The sequence below is a fragment of the Aquila chrysaetos genome, chromosome 20, assembly GCF_900496995.4.
Source record: "Aquila chrysaetos chrysaetos chromosome 20, bAquChr1.4, whole genome shotgun sequence".
Classification (NCBI taxonomy): domain Eukaryota; kingdom Metazoa; phylum Chordata; class Aves; order Accipitriformes; family Accipitridae; genus Aquila; species Aquila chrysaetos.
Genome location: NC_044023.1, coordinates 20,359,064 through 20,385,646, shown reverse-complemented (window position 1 = coordinate 20,385,646; position 26,583 = coordinate 20,359,064). Strand labels below are relative to the sequence as shown.

At 39.6% G+C, this 26,583-nt stretch overlaps 1 protein-coding gene across 6 annotated transcripts in view; it reads left to right on the top strand.

The window, feature by feature from the left end:
* The first annotated feature begins 5,517 nt into the window (after positions 1 to 5,517).
* The window catches only part of SHQ1 (SHQ1, H/ACA ribonucleoprotein assembly factor), a 56,171-nt gene continuing 35,105 nt past the window's right edge, over positions 5,518 to 26,583 (top strand). For 2 of the 6 annotated variants that reach the window (XM_029995876.2, XM_029995882.2), the window contains exons 1-8: positions 5,518 to 5,589; positions 7,914 to 8,096; positions 9,140 to 9,204; positions 10,092 to 10,214; positions 11,007 to 11,158; positions 12,758 to 12,870; positions 14,877 to 15,004; positions 26,242 to 26,396. In XM_029995876.2, the coding sequence (XP_029851736.1) occupies positions 5,519 to 5,589; positions 7,914 to 8,096; positions 9,140 to 9,204; positions 10,092 to 10,214; positions 11,007 to 11,158; positions 12,758 to 12,870; positions 14,877 to 15,004; positions 26,242 to 26,396 (990 nt within the window). In that variant the 5' untranslated portion in view covers position 5,518. Of the gene's footprint in view, positions 5,590 to 5,626; positions 6,039 to 6,088; positions 6,515 to 6,912; positions 6,998 to 7,018; positions 7,256 to 7,913; positions 8,097 to 9,139; positions 9,205 to 10,091; positions 10,215 to 11,006; positions 11,159 to 12,757; positions 12,871 to 14,876; positions 15,005 to 26,241; positions 26,397 to 26,583 lie in introns of those variants that run through there. The other 4 variants (XM_029995879.2, XM_029995880.2, XM_029995878.2 and 1 more) reach the window with 4 other exon arrangements.

The window sequence follows — 26,583 nt, the reverse complement described above, 5'->3', positions numbered from 1 at the left end:
CCGTCGCCGCAAAACCTGCGGGAGAGGGTTCGCAGGCGGGGGGAACGGGACCGCAGAGGCTTTGTAAAGATCTTACTATTTGACAACGCAGGCGTCAAGTAGCGTCGCCTCGGCATAGGAAGAAAGGCCGGGCAGGGCGCTGGGATCCCAGCTGCTGGCGGCTGCTGTTACTCAAAGGTACCTTTGATTCCCGCGCCCCGCCAAAGAGAGCTCTGCTTGTGCGGGAAGAGCGTCAGTGTGCGCGGGCGGCTGAGCGGGAGAAGGTGAGCGAGGAAACGGGTCCCTGAAGCACGTTTCATCCGTCTGTGCCAACAGGGCGACGGGTGCCGAGCTTCCCTCCACCTTGCCGCCCCAGTTTATGGCCTACCTACACGCTATTCTCGTCCCACCCGCTACGAAGGCAGGTCGTATTGCGATAAACTGCAATACTTGCAGAACGGTGAAGGAATATAAGCATTGACTTACTTTTGGGTGCCTTCTCACTTGTCCTTGTATCACTGATCAAGTTACTTAGCCGGTCTTCTGTGCAACATCAGCAGAGATCGCAATGCTGCGAATTTCACAGAAATAAATCCTACTTAGGTTCATAACCTGATTTATCACCTTCGAATGTACAGTATGACAGAAACACAAGTATTCGTGCTGCCCCAGGGAGCTGGAGTAGAAGCTGCACAAAGAATGGAGACACCAACCTTGGAATGGGGAGAGCAGGGAAAGTGGAGCCTCACCCGTCCCTCGCGGTATTAGTACTGGTAGCGAAACGGGCACCACGCGGCTGGTTTCGGCTCCGGGGACCGCTGTGCAGTGCAGCGAGCACACAGTGCTGAACTACGCTGGAGAAGGGCTATGGGGCTGATGCCCAGCATAGCTCTCATCATGTCCCTCACCTCTGCGGAGGTGTGCTCTCCGCCGGGCTATCCAGTCTGTTAGTTTTAAAATAAAGGGTCAGTGCTACAGCTGTTCTGTGAAGACCAGCACTGAAGTCACAGTGCTACCTGCGATGAAACATTACACTTCAGACAGGTAACTATGCAGGCTGCAAGGACAACGGCTCTTCAACTTGCAGATCAGGACCTTGCCGAGGTAAGGGATCGGCATACTGTAAATGATGCATCTCGTGCAAAAGGGTGAACCTCCTGCTGCGCAGCCCTACTCTGTAAAGTCGGGTTTACTTTTAGGGTAAATCTTCCAAGAGTTGGTCCTTCGCTACTTAAATGGCATTCACTTGGCAGTGAAACCGTGCAGCCTGGCCATTTTGTACTGGTCTCACAACGAGCCTTCACTGATGGTATCCCAAAATGTACTTTACCTTAGTACCAATGCAAATGCTATGAACGATTACTGTCTCAGAATTTCATCCAACTCAGATTCTGAGCAGATGTAAAAATATGAATTACTTCATGCTAAGAGAAAATAGCAATACTAAATGAGAAACTACAGAAAAACCACGATGCATAAACATACGCTCTTTTCTGAGAATATACGTACTACAATAAAACCCTACCAAACTTTATACTGAAGAAAAAAATGAGTACCAGTAGCAACGCCCTGAAATCCTCAGCCTGTACAAATGTGTCATTTTATACTATGAATAAAATCTCTGTCACACATAGGAGATGTGTCAGCAATGTCTGCATAAAAATACCAAGGTAAACATTATGAAATCTGAAAAACATCCTAAAGGATTTTTAGAGACTTTCCCCCTTGTTTCTGTGACATGCTGTAGTGTACCACCTACCTGCCTACTTGCACCATTTTCTTTCAAATTAAGTTGTGCAAATATCAACTCTTCCATGCCACCAGCGTGCATGCTCAAACAAAATCAGTTCCACTGCTGAACTGAAACAGAATTACATTGCACAGCTTCAAATCAGTGCTGCTGAATCCACTGCACTCTCTGAAGCGTTCAACTTTGGCGGCAAAGCAATGGACTGGCCACGATGCGCGGTCTTGATATGTGACAGTGGCTACTGAGATATTCAGTCAAACCAATGGCTTAGATCTAAAACAATAGTGAGAGCCAGCTGAAGTAAAACTTCACATATTTGAGACTTGAACCAATTTATTAATACCAAGTGTGTTCAGCATATTTTGTATTGCAGAAACAGTATCATGGCATCGTTATATATGTTAAAAGGCAAATAATTCAAAGGCCTGTACTATAATGTAATTTTTTTTTTATGTAGCTCTGTAAGGAACTAATTTAAAGCATAGTTATGTTTTGAGAAAATCTTAGAATTGAAGCTTTCTTAGTCAATTTTATCTTTTTGGATTACAATTTCTAAGGTTGTGTAAGAGGTGCTGTTTTCTGCAGCAGCCGAAGATTCAACTAACTTAATGTGAGAGTAAATGACTGGGTTAGAAGAGCCAGGTTTCTGGGAACAGGGCTGTAACAGAAATACACGCTCTACAGACCAGGCATAGAAAGAAACTTATACCACATACTATCTAGTGAGTAATAAATTTCAAAAATTCACTGTCCTACAACCGAACTAAAACTCCAGAAGTAGCAAAAAAAGGTGATTATATGCTACTTCTGGAGCCTAAGTTGAACAACTCCGAGGGCTCTTAACACACAAGAGACCACAGCAGATCCCTAGGAAGCTGTTTAAAAACCTGAAAGTTGCTTCAGCACAAAAAACCACATTTGCCACAAACATGTGCCATACCTGATGTGCGTGCCTCTGCGCTACTCCATGGGCCACTGATCTAAGAACTCTCTTGCTTAGCTGTGGCAGGTCAGGCTCTCACAGAGGTTCATTGGGGCCTGTGGGTTACAGTTACTAATATTACAGTTTATGTCCTTCAGTCATTAAGAAGCTAAACTATAACTTGATCTCTCACATGCAAACTTTACATACACCTATGTCAAAGCAAGTCGGACGTCTGTCTAGCAGGTAACACCACAAAATGTGGTTTCTTGGTGTGGCCAAGAAACACATTACATATTTACATTCCTGACTGTTACGATTTTATAATTGTGAAGACTATTCCAAGTTTGATCCTGAATTTATAAAGACCACCACCCTGCCTCTAGAAAGCCATGTTGTTACCCTTATCTGAAAAAGCACAGAAGGTCTTTGTGATCCAGGATCCTTCCCTCCTCTGGAGAAATAAAATGAGGAGGAAGCTTCATGATCTTTGCATAATGGAAATGGCAAGAGGAAAGAGCAAAAATAAAGCTATTAAGATATCATGGTATTATGAACACAGTACTTCTGTAGGTGAAAGTGTTCATGATTATAAACTCCTGGAAAATCACATCTATGGGGAAAGGAAACTCACATTAAAATGTGTCAGATTCGGAGGACTGCTTTGGGCCACTTAGACAAAAGAAGTCAAAATATTTTGGTTTTCACTTCTGTGTTTCAAAGGGACAGCAAATTTTACTCATTACTTGCCCAAAACATTGTAGATAATGCATTTTTATTCTTCAGTGCTCCGTTAAACACAGAGCAGACAAATTCACTTCTTCATCAGAAACATGCACCAAAAGATGTAAAGTAGTCTTTCTACATTTCTAAATAAAACTTTTTCATTACAGTTCTAAAAAACTCAGTATGCTTTTTACAGGAGAAAACAATACAAATTTCTTAGAGAGGCTCCTTCATACTTGGATGTAAAAGCAGAATGGCTGACGCACCAGTTTCTTCACTGAAATCAGCATATAAATATTTCTTTTACAAGGAAAGTATTACCAGACAAAAAAGGCTGGGAGTTCTTAGACTCTAAAAAAAACAATTCTGAGGCAGTCTTGGAAAAGTGTCACTTAGACAAGAATAAACTCTCTGATGAAACTTCTTCCTTATCTTTCACAGACTTGTCTTATGTAAATTTGAACTTACACAGAGAAGATGGTGCCTGCTGGTTCATAATTCAGCTTCCTGTCCAACATTCTTACTATAGATTACATTGGTAAGGTCCAAAAGTTAATGAGGGCAGAAGTTCTCTGGAAATGCATCAAAAGTTTCCGAGGACTTGATCAAGGTCTTGGTCCAAGTCAAATCAGCATCTGAAATTAGATGTCATTAGCTTCTTAATATAAAAAGATGCATTTTATATGCCATGCATCTTCAAGTTCTGCATGTAAAACCTGGGACACAAGGAAGTTTAGGCCAAATATTAAAGCCATCCATCAATCTTAGATCAATGGGGAGAATGATCTATTTTGAAGCAAGTATTTATTTTTTGTGCAGTGTTTAAACTGCTGGTTCAGCTCTATACAAGAGCGAAGATGCTTTCTCATGAAGAGATGTCATATTCAATGGATTTCCAGCAGGAAAAATCAATCTTTATCAGCCTGGAAGATTGTGGTGTTTGGTTTTTTTAAAACTTCATTAGCAGAAGTTACATAACTATGTTTTTTTCCCTCCAGGAAATGTTTGAATGCATTTCAGAGGGGGCAGGGAGAGGAAGAGAATCAGTAGCATTTAAAAATGTAGACAATTACCTGGAACCAGAATAACTTTCCTGGTCTAGTGACAGAAAAATCAGATTAACTGTACATTACATGCTGTACTTAAAGATAAGCAAATTATGGCTTTTAAACCAACTTTTCTGCTTTTAGCAATTTTTTAAGCTGCTTGTTGCATTTTCTCCTTAATGCTGTATTTCTTTTGATTCATCAGGATCTGCCTCTTATCTACGTTGTCAGTCTTGTTTGCATTTATCCACTGTCTTAGAAGAGACTTACATAATTGGGAATTCCTATTCTGACAGCGCTTATGGGGTCACTCTTCGGTTTACTCTATTTCTGCAGCCCTCCACTTCAATACATTTCGGTTCTTGAAATTATTTTATCCTTACCGCCTCAATTTAAATTACATTAGGTCCAAACCTTCTATTCCTGTTTATTCAGTTCTTAACTTCATTCTCTCCTCTCTAGAGCTATTTGTTCTCACCGTATGCTTTACTTCTACACGGAAGCATTTCTTATATTCCAAGCTGCAAGACACAGGATTTACTTTCAGTAGCCTGTCACGTTTAAGAAGCGGGGTCTGACCATGTCAGATGCCTACAGTTTTAGGTGTGGCTGCAGCTATCGCGAAGGAGGGAAGAGCTGGAGTTACACAGGCAATCTTCACGCTGCAGCACCCCGTCCTCTGACTAGCGTTTCGGTAGATCTATCCGGGTGACGGTTAGGATCTTATCAAATACCGCTTTCATCTCTTGAGATCGTCGGACTTCGCTTGAACCAGGACGTCAGGCCCACCAGATCACCACCTTTGTTAAAAAACAAGGCCAGCCGGAGGGAAGGGACCCCCTCGCCGGCGGGGCCCGGCGCGCCCCGACCACCACCAGACGGTGCCGGGAACGTGAGGGAAGGCCAGACCCGAGGGGTGGCGCAGACTCCCTCTGCCTACCCCCCGGGCCGGGAAACCGCTCACTTGCCGGTACTACCCCCTCACGTCTCTTCCCCTTCTGTTCTCTGCCGAAGGCGGGCAGCGGCGACCGGGGCTCACCCTGAGGGAGGCGGCGGAGCTGCCGCCGGTTCCCGCCCTGCCGGCGCTGCCTGCGCATGCGCGTCCGCCGCCTCAGCGCCACACACGCTACGCGCGGTGCAGGGCGGGCGAGCGGGCCGGCGGCGCGGTGAGTGGTGGCGCCGGGCGGCTGCCGCGGCGGGCTACGGCCTGAGGGGAGCGGAACGGAACGGAGCGGAGCGGAGCTCTCCCCGCTGGTGGCCGCGTCCCCGGAGGGCTCTCTCCCCTCAGAAGAGGCCCCGGGGTTGGGGGGGTGGTTCGCGGCCCTCGGCCGTGGTGCGGGTCTGCTGGTGGGAGCCCGGCTCGTCCCGTCCCTCACCGCCTCCCCCGCGGGCTTGGCGGCTTCTCCGCTTGTGCCGCGGTCGTCGGGGGTACGGCTGACGGGCCTCCTGCTTGTGGGGGCCCGCGGTGGGGCTGGAAAGTCGGGTTTCGAGCCAGTTTAAGGAGCAGCGGAGGGAAATGATGGCTTACTGTAGTGCCTTTGGGGTCAAGCAGAGCAAAGCGTTTGTCGCTTTTGCTGCCAGCCTCTTGCTGCGACGGAAACAGTTCTGCGAGCTGGTTTGTTTTTTTTTTCCTCTAGTGCACAGGGGTCTTTTTTACAGAAAAGACTGGGAAACGTAATTATTTTGTGATACCTGATTTTTAGTGCTGCTGGGGATTGAATATTGAGGTGTTGTGGGAGGGATAGCAAGGGTTCCTAGGCTGTGGGCTATGAAATACCTGGGGTTTGTGTGGGAACCTCCACGTTAGTGTGTGGGGTCATTAATTTGCGTCAGGGATGCCAAAAATGCAGCAGCACTGAGGAGCTCAGAGCGGGAACAGCTGGGCCTGGCTTTGGGGCTGCTGTTAAATGTTATAAACCTCACATTTCGGAGGATAAAAATGTAGGCTGGGGTATCATCCTTGAAGGGTCTAAATGAGCTAGTGGATTTTTGTTTTCTTATTGCATGTTGTTAGACAGTGTCTGGTGTTTAAATAGATAAGAAGAAAGTCTACAGAACCGTACATCAGTTTGCAGGTGTTTGTCAAGCCAGGTATTTCCTACCTAGTTACAACTCGATAAACACATGGCAGCTTCTCAGCCTGGAAAGGGTGAGAATGTTGCCCTGGAATCAAGTGATACGGTGAAATGGGGAGTTTCACTTCTTTAATACCTGTCAGTTGAAGTAGATTACTCCTATGAATTACCTATATGAAAAAATGGGTAATCTGTTAATTCAGCCCTATTAATGATAAATGCTCCATGTTTGCTCACAAAGTTGTAAGAATGGGGATATGTTTAATAAAGTTAACTGTGGAAGTCAGTGAAAAGTAGGTCTTTCACAGGTAATAGTTCTGTTTTGCATTTTTTGGTAAAAATATTTTTGTCTTAAAAAGTTAATTTTGAAAAGCATGTCATCCTTTGTACAACCCCCCCCCCCCCCCCCCCCCCAAACTGGATTCTAAGTTAAGCCTGAGGAATTATCTTGCATTTAGAAGCTACTGAAGGGTCAGACAAGTTGTATATCAGGTGAATGGTACTATGTAAATTTCTTCTCTCATACTAAATATATACACATGCCCATGTACATACATACATGTGGTTCTGATGGACGTTCCTCTAAACTGTCCTTAAAAGCACTTGGTGAAGGAGATCCCAGGTATCCTCTAGGTAATTTAATTAACTTACAACTACCGTATTATTTATGTTTTCTTTGACTGACTCTTTGGAAGGAATGTGAGGTTTTTAGGATGCTTCTTCAAGATTTGTGAAAACCCTGCAAATGATCAAAATAGTAAGCATGTTCACATTGGACATCCTGAGTGTGTCAACTGCTCGTGTTTAAACTGTTCAGACAGCTCATGTGTCATGAACCCACTGCAGAGGAGCATCTTTTACTGTGCATTAAATTTGACGTGAAGAGCAGTATGCTTAGTGTGTATGCCCAGGTAATCTGTTTGGGTTGTACTGAATCTATTGCTTGTATTTTGGCTAATATGTATATGAATTATAAAACACAGCTCTAATTTTTTGGAAGTATTACTGTTTTTCAATATTTTCTTATAGAGATCTGTGATTGGTTCACTAATGAACTGTAAAGATGTAACATCTGCTATGTGTGAAATTATAAACAACAGCTATGAAAAGCTGCCACGTTCTAGGACTGAATTTAGTGTGTTTTTTATGCAGAATATAATAGATGCTTCCCTGTGCTCCAAATGTTTGCATTCATTTACATTCAGTTGTTTCATTAAGGTGCAGAGAGGTGGTACCTTCAAATTCTTGATAACACTTTTTTTTGTTTTGTTGTCATGAGTGTTTTCTTCTTGAGCATGTGGAAGATAATTTTGTGAGAATCTGAAATGTTGTTCTTAGAGAATTTTGAAGAGATGCTCTTTGCTCTCATAAATTCGAAACTACAGTAATCTTCTCTTGTTTTCTTGTTTTGATAGGGCCACAGAACCAGTGGTTGCTTTTCCTGCTGGATTCATCATGATAACTCCAGCTTTTGAACTGACCCAGGATCCAGATTTTCTTACAATAATAATCAAAGTACCTTATGCCAGAGCTTCAGAGTTTGACGTGTATTTTGAAGGGGAAGATTTTAAATTTTATGCTAAGCCGTACTTTCTCAGGCAAGTAGTGGAAGGATTTAAAAAAATTTGAACTTTATAAAATAAATAAAAGCCAGAGAATGAACTTCATTTTGGTCCTTTCAGAGCATTCCTCATCTGCAGCTTTTACACTGTCAACTGTAGACAGCCCATTTCATGCAAAGAATTGTTTTTATGGATCTGGCCTCTTTGTTTCTAGGCATTAAATCACATTAAAGGGAGTTTAAAGAAATACTTTTCTAAATTTACTTTACAATAGATTTTTAATTGTAAAATGGCATGAAAATTCTCTGGATGTATGCAAGTTGCGTAGAATAAGTGTGTCTTTTCCCCGTTGAGAGCCAGCTACGGCATATTTGGTGAAGAATGGATTTTCATGCATTTGTAATAACATAGTGGGGGGGAAAAGTCATGTGAGTGGAGGCAGTAGGAAGTGAGGTTCCAGGCTGTGTCTTTTCTCTAGATAGCAAGTTCCCCACTATGCTATAGAAAAGGAACAAGAAGCAATCTCAGTATGTGTGTTAAGTGTAAGAGAACCTTTGCCATGTAAGAGCTGATGAGCTATTAAGCTATCTCATTTTCTGCTTCCTGAATTCTTGGACATGCTTCCCCTATATACATTAGTAGACCACCAGGGATTTTAGTGGACTGGTAGAATGCAGTGACTTAGTTATTCTGAATAAGCAATACAAGAACTCTGGATAAGTTCTCATTTCCTGTCACTGTGGGTTAGCTTAAAGTTTTTAAACTGCAGCATCTTCCAAGTGTTGCACATAGTGCGAAGAGCGTCATCTCTGTGGTGGCTGTGACCTCATCCAAGCTGGGAAACCAGGAGTCACAAATTTTCTCAACCTCAGATGCTGATCTCTTGTGCCAATAGTTAGGGAAAAAGATTTTGAAGTACATGGGGATTTAACTGCATGACTTCCATTACTGTCAAAAGGAGTCATGTAGTCAAGTCCTTTGTGCTGCTTTTGGAATGTGCCTTACATTTTTACAGGGTGAGATGTTAAGTTGCAGACTTAGTCAGGCATTCAATGAGGCATCTCATTTTTTGCCTGCAGATTGACACTTCCTGGAAGAATTGTAGAAGATGGCAGAGAAAAAGCATCTTATAATACAGACAAAGGTATTAGTTAATATTATTAGTATTAATGTGCTGTTAAAAGTGCTACTAACTCTCTGATTATTTATACTTTGCTCCACTGGAATTGTGTAGAACTTCAGTGAAATATACAGTACTGTGAATAAATGTTAAGTTTCTCTTGTGTTATGAAGTATTAAAAAAATCTCGCTCAGGATATATCGTATGTACTTAGGCCATCCTTAAGCACAGAGGACGTGTTCAAAACTGTTCTAATAATGAAGAAATTATGTACAAGTCCTCTTCAAGCCCTGTGGGGGCTAGACATGTTACTGTAGCAAGATCATTAGTCTAGTAAATCCGCAAAGAAGTCAGGTAGTGCTGAGTAGAAATGAGATAATCCTGAGGCAGTCTCTTGGCTACATCTAAAGAGAGAAGACATTAGCCTTTCTCCACACTTTAAGGTGGAAGATATTTCTGGAATAAAATATGTACCTCCTGTAATTAATATATTCATTTAAAAAACCAGCAATAAAACCTATAATTTGCTGCTTGCAAAGCCTTTATTACGTGCTTGACTTAAGACAATAATCAGATTGCTGAATGTAGTTTCCTGTGATCTTCTGTTTGTTGCTTGACTGGTAGAAGGATTAAAAATAAAATAAAGCTTGTATTGTGTTGGTTTGTGTTTATACACTGTGAGTCAGGAGGCTACAACTGGTTAAATATCCTCTTTCATGCTTTATCATTAAAATCTTTGATTTTTGTGAAACTTGTGAAGTAAGGTTAAAAACATGCGCAGATTGATGCATAATAAAATGCTACCTGCATATGTCCCAGTTTCTGTGAGCCTTATTTGTTAGAGGAAAAATGCACATTTTTGTTTGTCTGGATATTTTAATGCGCTAACTATATTCTGACTTTCCTTTAAGGAACTTTTACAATTCGGTTACCTAAGGAGATTCCTGGCCAATATTTTGAGGGACTGGACATGCTGACATCTCTCTTAGCACCAAAGAAATCAAGATCAGCAAAACCTTTAGTTGAAGAAATAGGTATGACAAAAAATCTTGCTTATCCTAGTGATACATGTACATAATGAAATAGTTATAGGTCTACATAGTGATATATGTAGAAAAACACAGTATTTCTATTATTGTCTAGTCTAAGGTACGAGAAGGGTGTGAATTAATCTGAAAGTACGGGTAAGTATAGAAATAAGTGTGTTGTAGATGATATACATATCATCTTTATAGGCTTAGTTATGTTTACATTTTTCCAAAATGTGCTTAACATATGCTAATCCTCTGCAGATCTTTGTACCCCTCTAGTGGCTGTATAATACACACACATTTGAGTCTTCTGCTTACTACAAGCTAGCACAGCTGGACTTTTAGCTCAAATGGTAGAAGCTAATTAAAACCACAGGTTCCAGTGGGTGACTTAACATCACTATTTAACAGACAAGAATGTTTGACTATCTGTGTTTAATTTTTTAATACCTTTCTTAAATTATTGATAACATCACTTTGCTCCTGTCAGGGTTCTCTTAGCATCAAATTCTGATCTTATTGAAATCAGTGGAACAATAATTTCAGTCTTTGAGGGAGTATACTTAAAAACTTTAGTGTTCCTGGTCTTTGTTTTTGAGAGTTGGAGAATGTGGAGCAGGACCTTTGGATTACTGATGTAAGCATCTGCCTGTATGGCCCAGTGTTGTATAAGTTTTCTTAAAAGATGTAGTAAAATGAGAAAGGGTTATTGTGTTATCAGTGTTTGCCTCTCTATTAAATCGTATGTATTTTCTATGTAATAATTTTCTTTCTCTGACCATGCAATATATACAGCTGCCTCTGCTGAGTTGTCTGAGGAGGAGGAAGAAGAATTTGACTGGGAAATAGAGCAGACACCTTACAAAGAAAGTGCAGAAGGCACTCTACCACTACAGTACCGTTACGGATTTGGGAGTTTGCGGTCAGGGGTGTTCCAGCGGCTGCAGGTAGGTGCATTTTTGTCTTTTCCTGTCATAAAAGTTCTGGGTAACTTTCTTGTTAGCGAGGCCTCCTGGCTCCTGCCGTAGTCAGGAGGGGATCATTCGGTAACCATTCTCTATTATCCCATTCTGTGACTAAGAATGTACTGCTTTTGCATGTAGTAGTACAGGCAAATCCTTGTTCCTGTAGAAGTGGGGGGTGGTCAAGACTGAGTTAATTGTGTTGCAGAGTCACCAGGCCAGCCTGTTTCTGCAGTAGTTTCAGTGTTAGAGGAAAGGGCTGAGTGGGGTCCTTGGCCTCTGGAAGTGGGCTGCTATCGCTAGCACGTGAAGGCACGGAGAAAAAGGCCTGTATGAAGTAGGCCACGTGCCAGGTGAACAGTTCTAGCAAGCTGCAAACAGTCTACAGGCTGTTAAGTCTGCTGTTAGTGCTTTTGCTTTATAGTTGGTGTTGTCTTCTGTTCTGACTTCAAACATATTTAACATCAATATATAGTGTATTTCAGATGCCATGAATTTTATTTATTTTTAAATTAAAAAGAAATTAGTCAATTAAAATAAAGCTGGCTAATCTATAGGTCCTGTTATGGTTGTTACATTAAAATTTTTTTCATTGTGAAATTCATGGTAATTTTCTCTTTGTACCTTTTATTTTAGACTTGATTTTCTCACAAGACAATAACTTTTGAAGTGTGCACTCTTCAAGGTGTCTGCCCACCTGATATTTGTGGGACTTGCTAGGGTTATGCTGATGCACTGAAATTTGCTTTTGTGGATTAATTGGTAGGATAGGAGCTTTAAAATGCAGTTACTTTCCTCTTGTGTGTTCAGCAGTTTCTTTAATTCATGAATAGATTGAATCTAATCTAGAACCTGTAGCATGCTATGTGGTACAATCATATTTGTAGCATACAGAGCTTTTATTAAAATAGTAGATGATAACTTAATTTTTTGTGGTGTTATTACTCTAAGCAATTTAAGTTGTAGCTCTTTAAAGCAACTCAGTTATATAACTCAACTCATTATTGCATGAACTGTGGTATTTTCAGGGTTTGGAGCAGAAGGATTGCTATTTATGGAGAAAGTATTTACATTCTGTTAGAGTATATACACTAGTGTATTACCATGAAACTCGTGAAGAAGTACATTTCCCATCAGCATTAATGTACCACTACTTGATGCTTAAAAGGGCACTGCAATTGCCCATTAATTAAGGTATGGCCACTTCAGAGTGCGAGGGTAATCTCAAAAGTTGCAGGAACAGTATCTATGGGTTTTATCTTGTCCTTGTTGTGGTTGTGTGCTTTTGTTAAACATTGCAAATTCTATCGTAATGCAAAATAACCTGCCTGCCTTATGATAAAACGGCCTGAATAGACTTCATAGTATCATGAATTCTAAGGAGCTTCAAGTAATTGAATTTCCTTGGAATTTTGATGTTGTATTTGCACAATAGAGCCTGAATTTGGAAGATTGGAAAGGGAGGTTGAAGAGCAACTAGGGATTTCAGAGCAATGCTGATAAGCATCCTTCCTAAAGTCTTACTAAATAAATCTTGCATATCATACCTGTGACTTGGTCATATAATTTTTGTTCCATTTGCAGGATGAACTCAGTGATGTTATTGACATTAAGGATCCAGACCAAACTCCTGTAGATGAACGTAGGAGGAAACGCCTGGCAGCTGAGGCTGCCAAGTTTGAGCCTGATCATTACCTGTGAGTATTGATTTACTTCACCTGGTCAAGTAAAACTACCTCAGTTGAAATATAGTCACTTTTTCTTTTCTTAAATTACTGGGTTTGAGATCGCTTCTGGAAATAATAACTTTACTTTTTATTTGTCTGTTTCTTTGACTCATCACAGCAGGCCTTAGATGGTATTCTTAAGTGTGACACTGACACAAGACCTTGCTTATCTGTTTTGGGGTTACTCTACTGTTTAATTACTGCTTAAGTCTGTATTCAAGCAGGGGCTGCTGTGAACTGTTGCAGAACGTTTCATGGTTCACCTCTTAAGCAGCTGAGTAGCCAGTCCCTGCCAGCAGTTTGGGTTGTGGGTGTCAGAACTTTGTTTTCCCCATGTGAAACAAGGTGCGAAACTGAACCATCCTGGTCTATGAGGAAGTAAATTTGAGTTTTGAAGTTATGAAGATTTTTGTCTAGGCCACTTAGTTTTTTGCCTTTGTCACATGAAACCTTTTTTACAGCAGAATGAGGAAAAGTTCCAAACCAAGACTTTGTATTTCTTTGTGCTTCATCCTATGTAATGAAGGTGGAAATGATTCTTTGTGCCTTTCACGTTGGAGCATTTCAGGTCAAGTTAGGTTCAGAAACTTCCAGATAAGTAAACTAAATTGAAGCCATGAGATCTATTGATACAGTGATTCCTGCAAGCTTGATTTGGTGGGAGAAGAGTGTAGTCCCCAGTAGGGAGAATTAGTACTTGCGGTGTATTTTGCTGGGGAGAGGTAGGCTTAACCCATTTTGAGTTGTTTCAGAAGGTATCTTTACAAACTTTGAATTTTTCCCCCGTCAGGTGTTTCAGAGGCAGCCGCATGTCTTTCCGTAGCACATAGAAATTAGAAAAGCTTTCTTGAAACATCACTTGGAAGTATGTTTCGCTAGAACTGAAGTAATGCGTAGCCTATAATGTGATGCAAAGTACAGTAATTGTAAGTTTCCATCTTAGACCCTGTATTCTAGCCTGGTAGATGAGCTACAACCATTTAGTTTAATGGCTGTGTTTTGGATGCTTCAGAACAGATTATACCAACTTTCTTCAACAAAAATTGTTTTTCTGTGTACCCTGATGAGAAGGACAGCTCTGGGAGCAAACAGAAGTGTTCTGTTGCCTATGAGGAAAATGTACACTGGCTGATAGCTTTAAGTTACTTTATAAAGACACTGAAGGCAGGCATCAAAAAATCTGTTGGTGTGAGAGCTTATATTCTGTGCACAGTAGACTGGACAGGTTTTGTATGATGATTAAGAAGGTATTAAGAAATTTCCTGCATTATTTTCAGTTCTCGGTATTTATACTATTGTTCGGCTTGAAGAAAAAGCTAAAATGGTAAGAGGAGGCTTAGAACTTGAATCCTTCAGTATAAATCCTCCCAGAATTACTATATTGAGATTTTTACCATAGTGGCTTTGTGCTGAGATGGAGGTAATCTCTCTTCCAGAATTCATGTACAACTCTTCTTTTTCTACCTTGCTACAGCATGCCTTTGTTTACCTAAAAGTCAGTCCCTAGCCTAACTTTATCTTTGCCCTTCAGCTGCATACCTTTCCTCTCCAAAGTATATGCAATTTTAAAGTGGGAGAGCTTCCCAGTAAAATCACATTTGCTGCCAGTGACATTCTCTGAGAAGTCTTTTCTTTGGCATGTTTTCCTTTAGATTCATCCAGAACAAATCAGGTTTGTTTACCTTCATGTCATGCTGCAAGCTCATCAATTTCCTATGTTTCTGGGTGACTCAAGAAAGGTGGGGGTGGTAAGGAAGGGGTACTGTAAGATAAGAGAATATTGTTTATGCTTTTAATAATGATTATTTTCTGGTTTTCAGTCAAAGTACAGCTACTGGTCAGGTTTGTTGTATTTCTAAGGTATGGAAAATAGCCTGGAGCCAAGTCAGGTGTATTCTATGCATACATTAAAATATACCCACATACAATATAAGCTGAAATAAATAGCATATGACTCTGTTTTTTTTTTTTTCTAGAGCTGATTTTTTTGAAGATGAAGCTATTCAGCATGTCTTAAAGTACAAACCATGGTGGGTTGATGCTCATAAAAAAATGATAGCCTTACAAGGAGAAAGTCATCAGGAACACGACACCCATACATTTGGTGAGAACATACTTATATACACACACCTGTTGTTTGAATGATAATTGCTGTGATGCTATGTTATGTTCTAGGTTATTGTTCTTGAAGGAAGAAATATGGTTTTACCCTACAATTTTCAGTCTTAACTGTGCTTCTTAGAGGAGCAGTCTGTTACTTCTGCTGTCCTCGAAGAAAATTTTTTTTTTTTCTGATGGACAGTTACATCCTGAAATCTTTGAGACAGTTGTGTGTGGAGCACACATATTATAAAGTGGTCATTTAATCTTAAGCGTTTACGTGTTAGTTATTTAGTGTAGTGTGTGATCTCTTTTTCATCTGCATAACAAATTTTGGAGCTAACTGTTCATGAAGGCCATTCTAGAATTTCAGGTATCTATGAAGAAAAAGTTCCCTTTTAAGGGTATGCTGTAATCTTCCAAGATTTCAGAGGAGCTGCCGGTGTCAGTAAGTCATGGCATCCGAGATCAAATCAAACCTATCCTTGTGTAGTGATAGTAATAGTTAGAAAATGGGTCCTTTGTTGCTGGTCCTTATCTCCTCTGTTTTTCAGATTTTTCAAGTAACTGTACTCCCTTTCTTAGTTGTATTTTCAATGGAAAAATTACTCAAAACTGGGTTTTGTATCCACTTCCAACTAAGGTGCAGATACTTCACAGCAAGTTTTCCAAGAATCAACTGTGGAAGATTGTACTAGTATCAGCCCTTATCTCTGTTTGATGAACACGTCTTCTGTAGGATGTTTTATTTTATTTACACAGTATGACAGAAGTTCATGGCGTTTATTACTCTACTGCTATTTTTATGGGTCTCAGAGACTTTTTTTCAAAGGAAAAATCTTTGTGTGCTTTTAGAAACTAAAAGGAATGGTTTCAGGTTTAGTAGATGACCTTCTAGCAGTACTGTTAACAGATAACTGAGATTACCTTTCTGTACACAGTGATTGCAGAGAGCATTACAAGTTACTATTATGCATATTCTTTTATTGTCCTTTGTTCATTTCCTATGTAGTATGAAAATCCGATATTACTCCAGTAGATAATGATAATCCCTTCACCAGAGGTTCTTAACAAATATTAGTGCACTAATAATACCTGCACTTTCACATTTTCTATGGGAGAACAATGGAATTTGGGTAAATGTTATGTATTTTACTGTAAATGTAATCTGATCTTCATTACTAGTCTCTTTTCAGCCTCTGAAGCCAGAAATTGTTAATTATATCCATTGTAAGCGTTTGATTTAAAAAGCATTGGACAAAGGTACAAGAGGCTTGAAAATAGAATAATGAGGGGTTCTTTTGTTTGTTTGTATCCGTTCACTCTGTAGTAAATGAAACATTGCTAATGTTTGCCTGTGTTAAGGAGTATAACAAAAATGAAGAGCTGCTGGATGATTTTATTGATAATGTTTTTATTGCAAATTGAGATTCTGAAGAAAAACACATGCGTACGCTGCTGCATTTTGGGGGCAACAACAAAAGCTTGAAAGCCTGGCAATCCTGCTAATGAAAGTTACACAGAAAATGGGACTGCATAAAGGATCATCTTTTCTCTAAATCATTTGTTATAACAGGCATATATTTAATAAGGATGATTAAAAAAAAAAAAAAAAGTCCAGCCTTCGTATGGCTGAATGAAGAGCATGTAGTTTTGTGGATCTTGGGGAAATTTAAGTAACATAAGAGGCTATCTGGTTTTTGGGTTATGTTAATGACAACCACCCACCTTTTCCCTTAGCAAGACCTCAGTTTTGACGATATGGTTACAGCTGTTTGAATGGCAACAGTGGCTGGGGATGGCAAGTGGCTAATGTGGATCTGAAACCATTGGAGGTTCCTAAACCTGAGTGAACTGTGGTGAAAGAAACCACCATGAGAGGGAGTACAGGTTCCACTTGAAGGTCTCTTATGAATGGAAATACAAAAGGGCAGAAGGTGGGTCCAGGCTGTTGGACCCAGAATCTGATCGTCAATAGGATGAGTTCCCTGTGGTTTTATATTGCTTTTATGCTTTATCCAATCAAAGGGATGGTCTGGCTAATCCGAGTTACAGATTCAGGAATTCTCACAAGCTGAATGCAATTTGACTGCATGTCTGCATTAATACGTATTACAGTATGCATGCTTAGTGAAGTGGAAGTGACATAGAAAAGGCACATAAAAGAAACAAGGACTGTGCCAAGTGAAGGACCTTCTTTACTACTTGAGAAATTTTATGTTATTTCCACTAGAACTGGGGAGAAGTCTGGCTGCATTAAGCGAAGGTGTGCTATACAGCTAGAAGGATAAGGAGGCTGTCATTGGTATTAGGGTATGCTTGTTATAAGAAGCCTTTGAAGACTAGTGCTTAGCTACAAAAAGCCAAAGGGTACTTGAGCACAGAAGCTCTAGGGGCACGAACGTTATACGTATTGCAGTATGTTTCAGGGTGTTTTATGAAGTGATGTGTGGTGATTCTTTGAGCTTGTGTATGCATGTATCCCCCTGCAGGTAGGTGTGAGGTCAAACCTTTTTTATTATAAAAATCAGATACAAATGTCCCCTGTTTACTTTTGAACCTGTTTAAGGGCATAAAGGAGGAGGGATTGAAACCTTCATGCAGTTTCTTTTTATTGCTTACGGAAAAGAGGCATAAAATGAAGAGTACACAGATTTCTTACTCTTCCTGAGTTCCAAATTCATGTCTTGTGTTAAGGAAAGCATCTACAATAAGGTAGTTTCCATCATCTTCTATGATGAGGACTTCCAAGCATACATCTTGTAAAGAGACTTCAAATATTGAGATGTTTAAAACGTGTACAACTCATGGTAGGTGTACTGCCATGGCCAGCTTGCAAAAACATTTGTCTGTCCTGTGTGAATGAAGGTTGTGTTCTTGATAAAACGTGCTGTCCAAAGCTGTTACACAAGAAGATGGAAACTGAGAGATACGATGGAAATCGTGTGCTGTCAGATGTGCAGCATCTCGTACTGGGGAAGTCCGCTACCCTCAAATATGAAATGGTGTATCTGTTTAGAGGGTTGTTTATTGAGGATAAACTGACTGGTAAGACAAGGTAGGAATGCTAACGTTAAAACTGATGGTGGATTACAGTACAGGCCACCACAGTATTGGGGTACTGGCACTAGAATTTGACACCTGGTACCTTTAGAGTCCCTGTATTTTGTGCTCTGTTACTGCTACCATTAGGACAGTTCCCGCCTACACAGTGTCTGTGGAATCAGGAATGTCATTGGGAACTGACTCGTCAAGTTACTACATGGAAAAGTGAGTTTAGTGTGGGAAAGGGACATAAAAAATTAGCAGGTTTTTTAAAAGTATATTTTCTTATTCAGAAACACTGAACCAAGAGAACTATTTTTTTGTTTCTTCCTTTTGCTGATTTGTATTGATGTCCTTTTGGTTTTTATCTTCTTTGGTTTCTTGGAACCAAAAACTTGTCTTTATACTTTTTACTTTATACTTTATACTTTACTTTTGTCTTTATAATGTCTTTGGCTACAAAGAGTAATTAGAAATACAGATTGCTGTTTTGGTTTGGGGGTTGTGGGGTTTGTTTTTTTTTTTTTGTATGGCATTACAATTAACTGAAGATTTTGTTTTGTTGATTAGTGCTCTTACTTTCATCCCCGGTTATTCTCTCTTTTGTTTTTACACCATCAGGGTTTTTTTAATGTCTCATTACCAGATTTTTTTTCTTTTTGGATCAGCTCTTCTCATTAGGATGCAAAGTCTTCAGCTCTCCTCAGTCCTTACCTTGAATCTATTTTTATTTAACCTTTTTACTTTTCCTCCAGCTTGTGTGTATGGTGTGCGTGTTCTGTCTTTTTTTCATTTCTTCTTTTATTGTCCTAAGTGTCTCTTCTTTCTTTTGTCCTTTTTTACATTTTACTGTGCATTGTCTCTTCTTGCCCTTGTGGGTTTTTTTGTTTGTTTATTTTCCCCCTAGGCTTGTTAGCCACCAGGCAGCTAAGATTACTGCCTTTGAAGTATGGCTGAGGAACCGGAAGATACACTAGAGAGCAGGTTTCACCATCATGTTTCTAGCAAAATACCATTTTTGGAGTGGACATTTTCTAAAGCTGAAGGCCCAGATTTTGTTCACGCTTACAATGTCTAATGCAAGTCAAGTAGTACTCCATAAAGCCTAACTAATTGCACAGCCTTTCCTATGAGGGAATAAAACTTTTGGAAAGCTTGCTTTCTGCTGCTGCTGAAGTTTTCATTAGAGTCTTGCTTCTACAGATTCCAGATGAAAGGTTTTTTGTATTTTCTAACAGTCACATTCAACTTAGTTAAAAGTTCATTTTTATTCTACTTCAAATTGCACAACCGTAAAAACTCCTTTTTAGGCAACACAATAATCTTCAAAGGCTCAGGCTGACATATGTATTTAATATAACATTTATATGCTCCAGGGATAATTTATTTTGTTTACGGTAACCTATCATGCTTACCAGGGACCATTCTCTCTTTCTGATCTCTTTATAGAATGAAAAGCAGTTTCTTTTTAAAGATCCACCTTTCAGTAGGGCTCTGCTTAATTATATACCGTTACTGGTAGATTCATAAGTTTAAGATTAGTTGCTTACTTTTCTTCTTTATCAGATTTCTGCAATTTTTCTGCCTACCTGTCTGCCTACTCAGTCTTCTGGGCCTTTGCAGCATGTGTACCTTTCTGGCACTCTTCTGCTGCAGAGCAAATATTTTTCACATGAGGAAATGTTGCTGTTTATTCATGCAAAATCCTTAACATATAAATGATAGGTCTCTATTGTAAACTATCTCAGATTTTAAAAGGCAAGAACAGTAAGACATGGAAGAAAGAATGATGTATGGTTTTGGTATGGTTTATAGGAACTGCAGATTTGTTAAAGAATAATGAAAAAAATTAGTATGAAGGAAATTGTGATATCCAGGAAAGACTGTCCAAGTCCAATGACTTTATGGAGAATGTCTGGAGGAAGAAGGTCAGAGTGATATGGAGGAAATGTGCTGTAAATGTTGATTTGAGAATTAGAGAAGGGTGGAAGCTTGACATGGAAGAAAAGGTATTTGTGAAGGAGCTAAAATTTGAGTGGAAGAATTGTAAAGAAAAGGGAGGGATGAACAAACCAGACTTGACTGATCATAGTTTAGAGTTAAGATAGGTGTGCAGAGGAAGGCAGGTTTGTGTTTTTAGGACTTGTAGGTCACTGCGTGAAGAACTGAGGCTCGTCTGATCACAGTGTCCTTGACAGAGCTTTAGGGGGGTCTCAAAGATGGCCACTTCCTACAAGTTCTGCAGAAATGGACCCTGTACAGGGGAAAGAGTGCTTTTATTGACTGATCAGTGCCATCTTTTTAGATGTTGTAGAGTCCATACAGGAAAGAGATGTTAACAGCATGTCAGCACTGTGGAAGCTTCAGTAACCTTTCATACCTTATCAGGTAGCAACAACTTCAAGCACAAGAGACAAATCAATAGAAAATCAGCTTTATTAGTTCCGTTATTTGTTTAAGTTTACAGAATTATTACCAAGTATTTTTAAGGCAGTATCCAGCACTGGGGGAGGTGCTGATTCTGAGCAAAGCCTTTGGGCATCTTTCTAGTCAGAGTAGTGCTACCTTTCCTCTTTTAATGTCTTAGGAAGAGCTTGAAAAGAAGAGACTTGTTTGCTACTGATTAAAATCAATAGCTAACTTTATTCCTGACTAATCTGCTCTCTGCTGACTAATCTGCTCCTTTATCTGGTGTTGCTCATTCCTTAATTTACAGGGATAGAGGTACGCATTTAAAAACCTTAATATTGTAGCATAATATTTTAGTTAACATTAAAAAACGGGGGGTGGGTGGGAGAATCAGTTCTGCTCAGTTATTTTCCTTCAAGATAGCTGTGGAATTCAAGACTTGGCTTGACAGGACCATAAGTCAAGGTTCTGCTTTCACCAGAAGCATAGACCAGCTGTATCAGAGGTATTTCCTGACCTATACTTTTCTGTAATTTTCTGAGTCTGACCACTGAGTCAGCTATCTGTCTAGATAGCACATTTTATCTAAGTACCTCTAACACATTTGGAACTGTGTCATAGTAGTCTTGAGATAAACATCTTAACACTGGCTTGAGTTAAGTGGTGTGATTGGCAGTGTAAAATATCGGTAAGACCGTAACAAAACACCCTCTAGCTGTCAGACCTCATCGTCCCCTTTAGAGATTAAACTGTACTTCATTGACAGTCAGGACTGAAAGACAATTTGAAACATGTTTATTTTAACACGAGGAATGGCTAGATTAAAGTAAGTAAAGGAGATGATTAAAAAGTAAGGGTAATCTCTGTGGTATCGTCTAACAGTAACTTTGTCTTGATTCCTTTAGACATGCATATATTAATACACACGGTTATACTGTGGCTAGAAGAAGCATGATTTTGGCACTGACAAATGTACAAAACATTTTAAAATCAAACTTAAGGAAAACTTGCAAATTTAGTACTTGATAAGTAGCAGCAGATGCTGCTTTGCATTAGATTAATATTAATTGTTGTATACATTGTTAGATAAAACATTGGTAATGCAAGCGTACAAAAGCGTACAGGCTTAATAGAGCAGAAAATGTAATTACAATTTTACTTCTTCTGTTTAATCTTATACTTTGTACTTGTATTTTTGATTTGGGAGAAAAAAGTAGGTGGTGGTTTTGATGTGTTAATAATGAGTTTCAGGCCTGGATAATTTATTATTCAAAAACTTTAAGAAATGGAGAGATATTTATTTGTAAAATTGAAGTATTTTCTCCAGAGAGATAAATTTTATTTGGAACACCTGGCACTTTGCAGTGAGTTAATGAACATCTTGTTACATTTACCTTTGGGAATTGTCTAGTCTGTGTCTTGTTTGCTGTCGTCTAGTAGACTTGCAATTTCTGTGTTTATGGGCCAGTTGTATATGTTATGATGCTTTAGAGAGTTTGCATTTTAGAGGAAGAAAACTTGATCTCATTTGTTTCATGAACTTCACTAGGAGTTTCTTTGCCTTCTACTTAGAAGGGAAGTATGGTTCACATTTACATATTCCTCTAGCACGTGGATTGTAGGGAATCTAACATACTTGTTAGTAAAACTTTAAAAAGTAATGCTCTCAGTGTTGGACTGTTTCTTATCTCTGATGATAAGAGAGGTTAATTTTGATCAGCTGTGAGACAAAAACAAACTTCAGGTTGTAGTTGCAGATTAAGAAGAGTGGATTCTCGGTAGTGGCTCCAGTACTGACTATAATGATGTCGTGGTTTAACCCCAGCCAGCAACTAAGCACCACGCAGCCGCTCACTCACTCCCCCCCCACCCAGTGGGATGGGGGAGAAAATCGGGAAAAAGAAGCAAAACCCACGGGTTGAGATAAGAACAGTTTAATAGAACAGAAAAGAAGAAACGGATAATGATAATGATAACACTAATAAAATGACAACAGCAATAATGAAAGGATTGGAATGTACAAATGATGCGCAGTGCAATTGCTCACCACCCGCCGACCGGCACCCAGCTAGTCCCCCGAGCGGCGATTCCCCGCCCCCACTTCCCAGTTCCTATACTAGATGGGACGTCATATGGTATGGAATACCCTGTTGGCCAGTTTGGGTCAGCTGCCCTGGCTGTGTCCTGTGCCAACTTCTTGTGCCCCTCCAGCTTTCTCGCTGGCTGGGCATGAGAAGCTGAAAAATCCTTGACATTAGTCTAAACACTACTAGCAGCAACTGAAAACATCAGTGTTATCAACATTCTTCTCATACTGAACTCAAAACATAGCACCGTACCAGCTACTAGGAAGACAGTTAACTCTATCCCAGCTGAAACTAGGACAAATGAGTTTCTGAAGGGGAGCAGTTGCATTCCTGATATGTGTGCATCTTGACTGCTAACTGTAGCAAGCACATTGAGGTGGGCCTAGAAATATGAGTGTGCTGGCATAACTGTTTAACAGGTGTTTTCTCTGTGATTGATTCTTGTGTGCTCTGAAAGAATTATTTAGCTTCTTTGTAACAAATTTCTTTATTACTGTAGTCATGAGAAGTGATTTTAAGCTTTATGAATCTGATCTGCTGTAGTAGTCTTTGCTAACAGGCTTTTGGCTGTTTGCTTTTCACAATTTCTTTTCCATCTTTAGCTTCAGTTTCACCTCTCCTCTTTTGTGCTTCTGTTCAGGGTGAGAGTGCCACTTGCATGTTATTTTATAATAAATTGTGTTGTACTCAACGAGAGGGTTTTCTAGTGAAAGCTAGCTGAAATTGGAAATGCTTTTTTTTTTTTCCAGTTGGCCCTTCTTCTAACTGTAAACACCCTGTTGTGATACCTCATTAAACCCACCCTACTGTAGCAACTTACAAAGTGGTTTTATGTTATGTTTTTCAGAAACTAATTTTTTTTCAAATATGCTACAACATTGCACATATGGTTTTATGGATAATTTTAATACAAGTGATAGAGGTGACTCACTGAAGAATCAATGCGATTTAAGAACTTATGAAGAAATTTGCTGATAGAATATGGATACATCATCTATATTTGTGATTTAAGGGGTAATACTGAACTGCATTGCGTTAACAGAAAAACAGAGTTAGAACTGCCATAGTCTTTCTAAATTGTCACTTTTTACTAGATCATAGCAAGTGGAAGAGATTGGCTTTCTCAAGATGATATAAAAGCTGGAATTTCTTTTTGTGGGAGCTTGTAAATAAATGGAGACTGGCTTGACTCCAGAGAAATGTTTAGCTCATCAAGAAGTTTCCACAGGAATTTAAATCAAGTATTTCATGGTTATGAAGCTGATAGAAACATTTAAAAAGTTCATAAAGAAGAAACATTCAAAAATGTTTTTCCTAATTCGTAGTTTTATGTCTTGAGATGAGGTGTGTGCATATGTATGTGCCTTTGGCATCACAAATATTTGTTTCAAAACATGTCATAAAATTAGAAAGCTTGTAGAAAGCTCCTAGGATAAAGAAGACCACATGTCTTATAGGCTGATTGTATCCCTGAGAATGTGGATTATGTAAAATGATGATGAGCAATGTTTGAGGAGAAACATCTATAAGCACACTTGCAATCATCATCCTTAGGATAGAGGAATGGGCAAGGCGTGTAAAAAGGAACTTGGTTTACTAGAAGTTGTAACCTTTTCTTTCTGTAACCCGTGCTGTAACGCACACACACCCCCACCCACACCATCCCCCCGGGGATTTAGCTGCCTGTGGCCCAAGGGTCCAGGGGTCTGGATCATGGGTTATGCCCAGCTGCATGACCTTGGCTCACGCTGCTGAGAAACAGCTGTGAGAACTTCTGCAGAAAAATAATAAAATTACAGGTAGGATTGTTGAGACAGGATCATTAGTAGCTCAAGGATTCCAGAGGAAGATACCAACGTGGAAGATATAAAATCCTGAACTGGAAAAACAGGGAACCAAGCTGGGGCAGGAATTGTTGGGCTACCAGGTCAAGTTGTTCAAGTTGTTAGTACTGATGAAGCTGGTGGCTCAGTAATATTCAAGGATCTGTCTCAGGGAGCCACAAAGGCTCCCCTCCCAGCTCTCTGCCTGGCTAGCAAGGACTTTTCAGGTGCTTTATCAGGAGTGATGAACATATTAATGCTTAGCCAGTATCACATCCTCATCTTAAGTGTGTTAACCATTAATTGTTTTACATTTTTAAGTTTCTACATCTTGCCTACAGCTTTGTTCTGCCCCTAGCTAAGTATGCCAGAACATAGTGACTCAAAAAAGGGGTGGTAGAAGAATAATTGAACAGAAATTTCGATATTAATTTTAAGGGTTTGGTTTTGTCCCCCTCAAGAATAAATAATTAAAATTCAATAAGTTAAGGGATGCATCATGTATCTACCCCTAGCACTTAAGGTTTATTTTGAAGGTGTAACAAGAGTGCTGCATTAGGCTTGTCCTCAGAGAAATCTCCTTCAACAACGAGTGGTATTTTAAACTCAGGCTGATTCCAGTGTTACTGGTGCTTGAACAAATGATGGAGTGGGACTTCGTCAATGCAGCAAAGCATCAGCCGTCAAGCTAGTAACACTTCTTTCTCTTGTCAGGTCACCTTGTGCCTGTAACTGTCTTCTGTGGTGTGACCAAAATATGCTCACTACATCTATCCTTTTTAGTAAATCAGAGCCTGTTGATATGGAATGCCTGCACTCCATGCAGCCTGGATGAAAATCTCTTAGCTCTGGCTTCTGGCCGTTTTAATGGTACTGAATGGCTTCTTGATTTACTTTGAGTTTGTACAAGGATGGCTTCTAGTCAGTTATCTACTTAATCTCTACTGTTATTCCAAGGCAATTCTGCTATCCTTTCTGAAGTGTTTTAAGTATTCTTCAGAAGGGTTACCATTCAATATTCAGTCTTAGCTATCCATGTCTATACCACTGTTTCCTAGAGAAATACTTTGATGCATTGTCACAGCATGCCTGCTATGTTGTTGTTGTCATCTTCCTTATGCATCCCAAAGACAAAGTACTGGGTGAGAAGATTCTTTGGGTTGGCTCAGTATAGCCATTCTTAACTAATGAGGTACACTAAAGATAAGCAAAATATGATGGTCACTGATGGTGGACGCTGTAGCTCTTTGGAAGGAGATGCAGCTTTCGTACCAACTTTGGTGGGAATAGGATTTTGATCTTTCTTTGATCTTCCCCAGACACTGGAAGGATGTTATCAGGCAGCATAAATGAAGCTCCTAAATCATGCCTAGGTCATGAGTTGAAATTGATGAGGCTTGGAAATGCAGAATTGCACCTTTCTCCCCCCCCCCCCCCCATTTCTTTAGTTCTTACCCTTTTCTACAGTAAGAAAATACGAAAATACTTGGTTTTGTTATCCTGTTTTCTTATTTTTATCCCATATAATGTGGACTTAAGAAACTTCAGTTTCCTCAGATCCTGATTGTGTGCTAATCTCTGTATAAGATACCCAGGCATCCACAGAAATCCTTGGCACTTTCAGAGGGGTTCAAAATTGCCCGTGTGTACGTGCAGTACATTGCAGGGCTAGAACTTGACTTTGAAAGGAATGTATCGGAGTTTAATAAAAGTTAAAAATGAAAGTAAGAATGATTTAGGCTTTTTCTTGAGTGATGAGTGACTTGTGATTAGTTATACACTTCTTTTTAAAGAGACTGTTGAAGTAGTATTACCACCTATTAAAATGAATGTGCCAGCTTTAAATTCATAATCAATTATCCTTTTACTTTTTATAGTTGTCTTCTCTGAGGAAGAGAAAGAGCAGCTGAGAAAGTTCACAAATAAATCTTATCTTCTGGATAAAAGAAGCCGTCATCATGTATATCTTGGTTTAATTGATATCCTTCTGGCATATTGCTATGAAATCTGTGTCAATGAAGGAGACAAGAATGTAAGTTAAATAAAACCCCAACACTTTAGTATGTTTTAGGAACCTAGTGCTGGACCCTGTACTGTCATTTAGGAAACTTACCTTTTGAAGTGAACTTGCCTCCAAGCATTAAAAATATATAATTGAGTAAGTTAAAATGAAAGACTTCATATCTCTAGATTGAGCTGTTGGGATGCATGTGGGTATT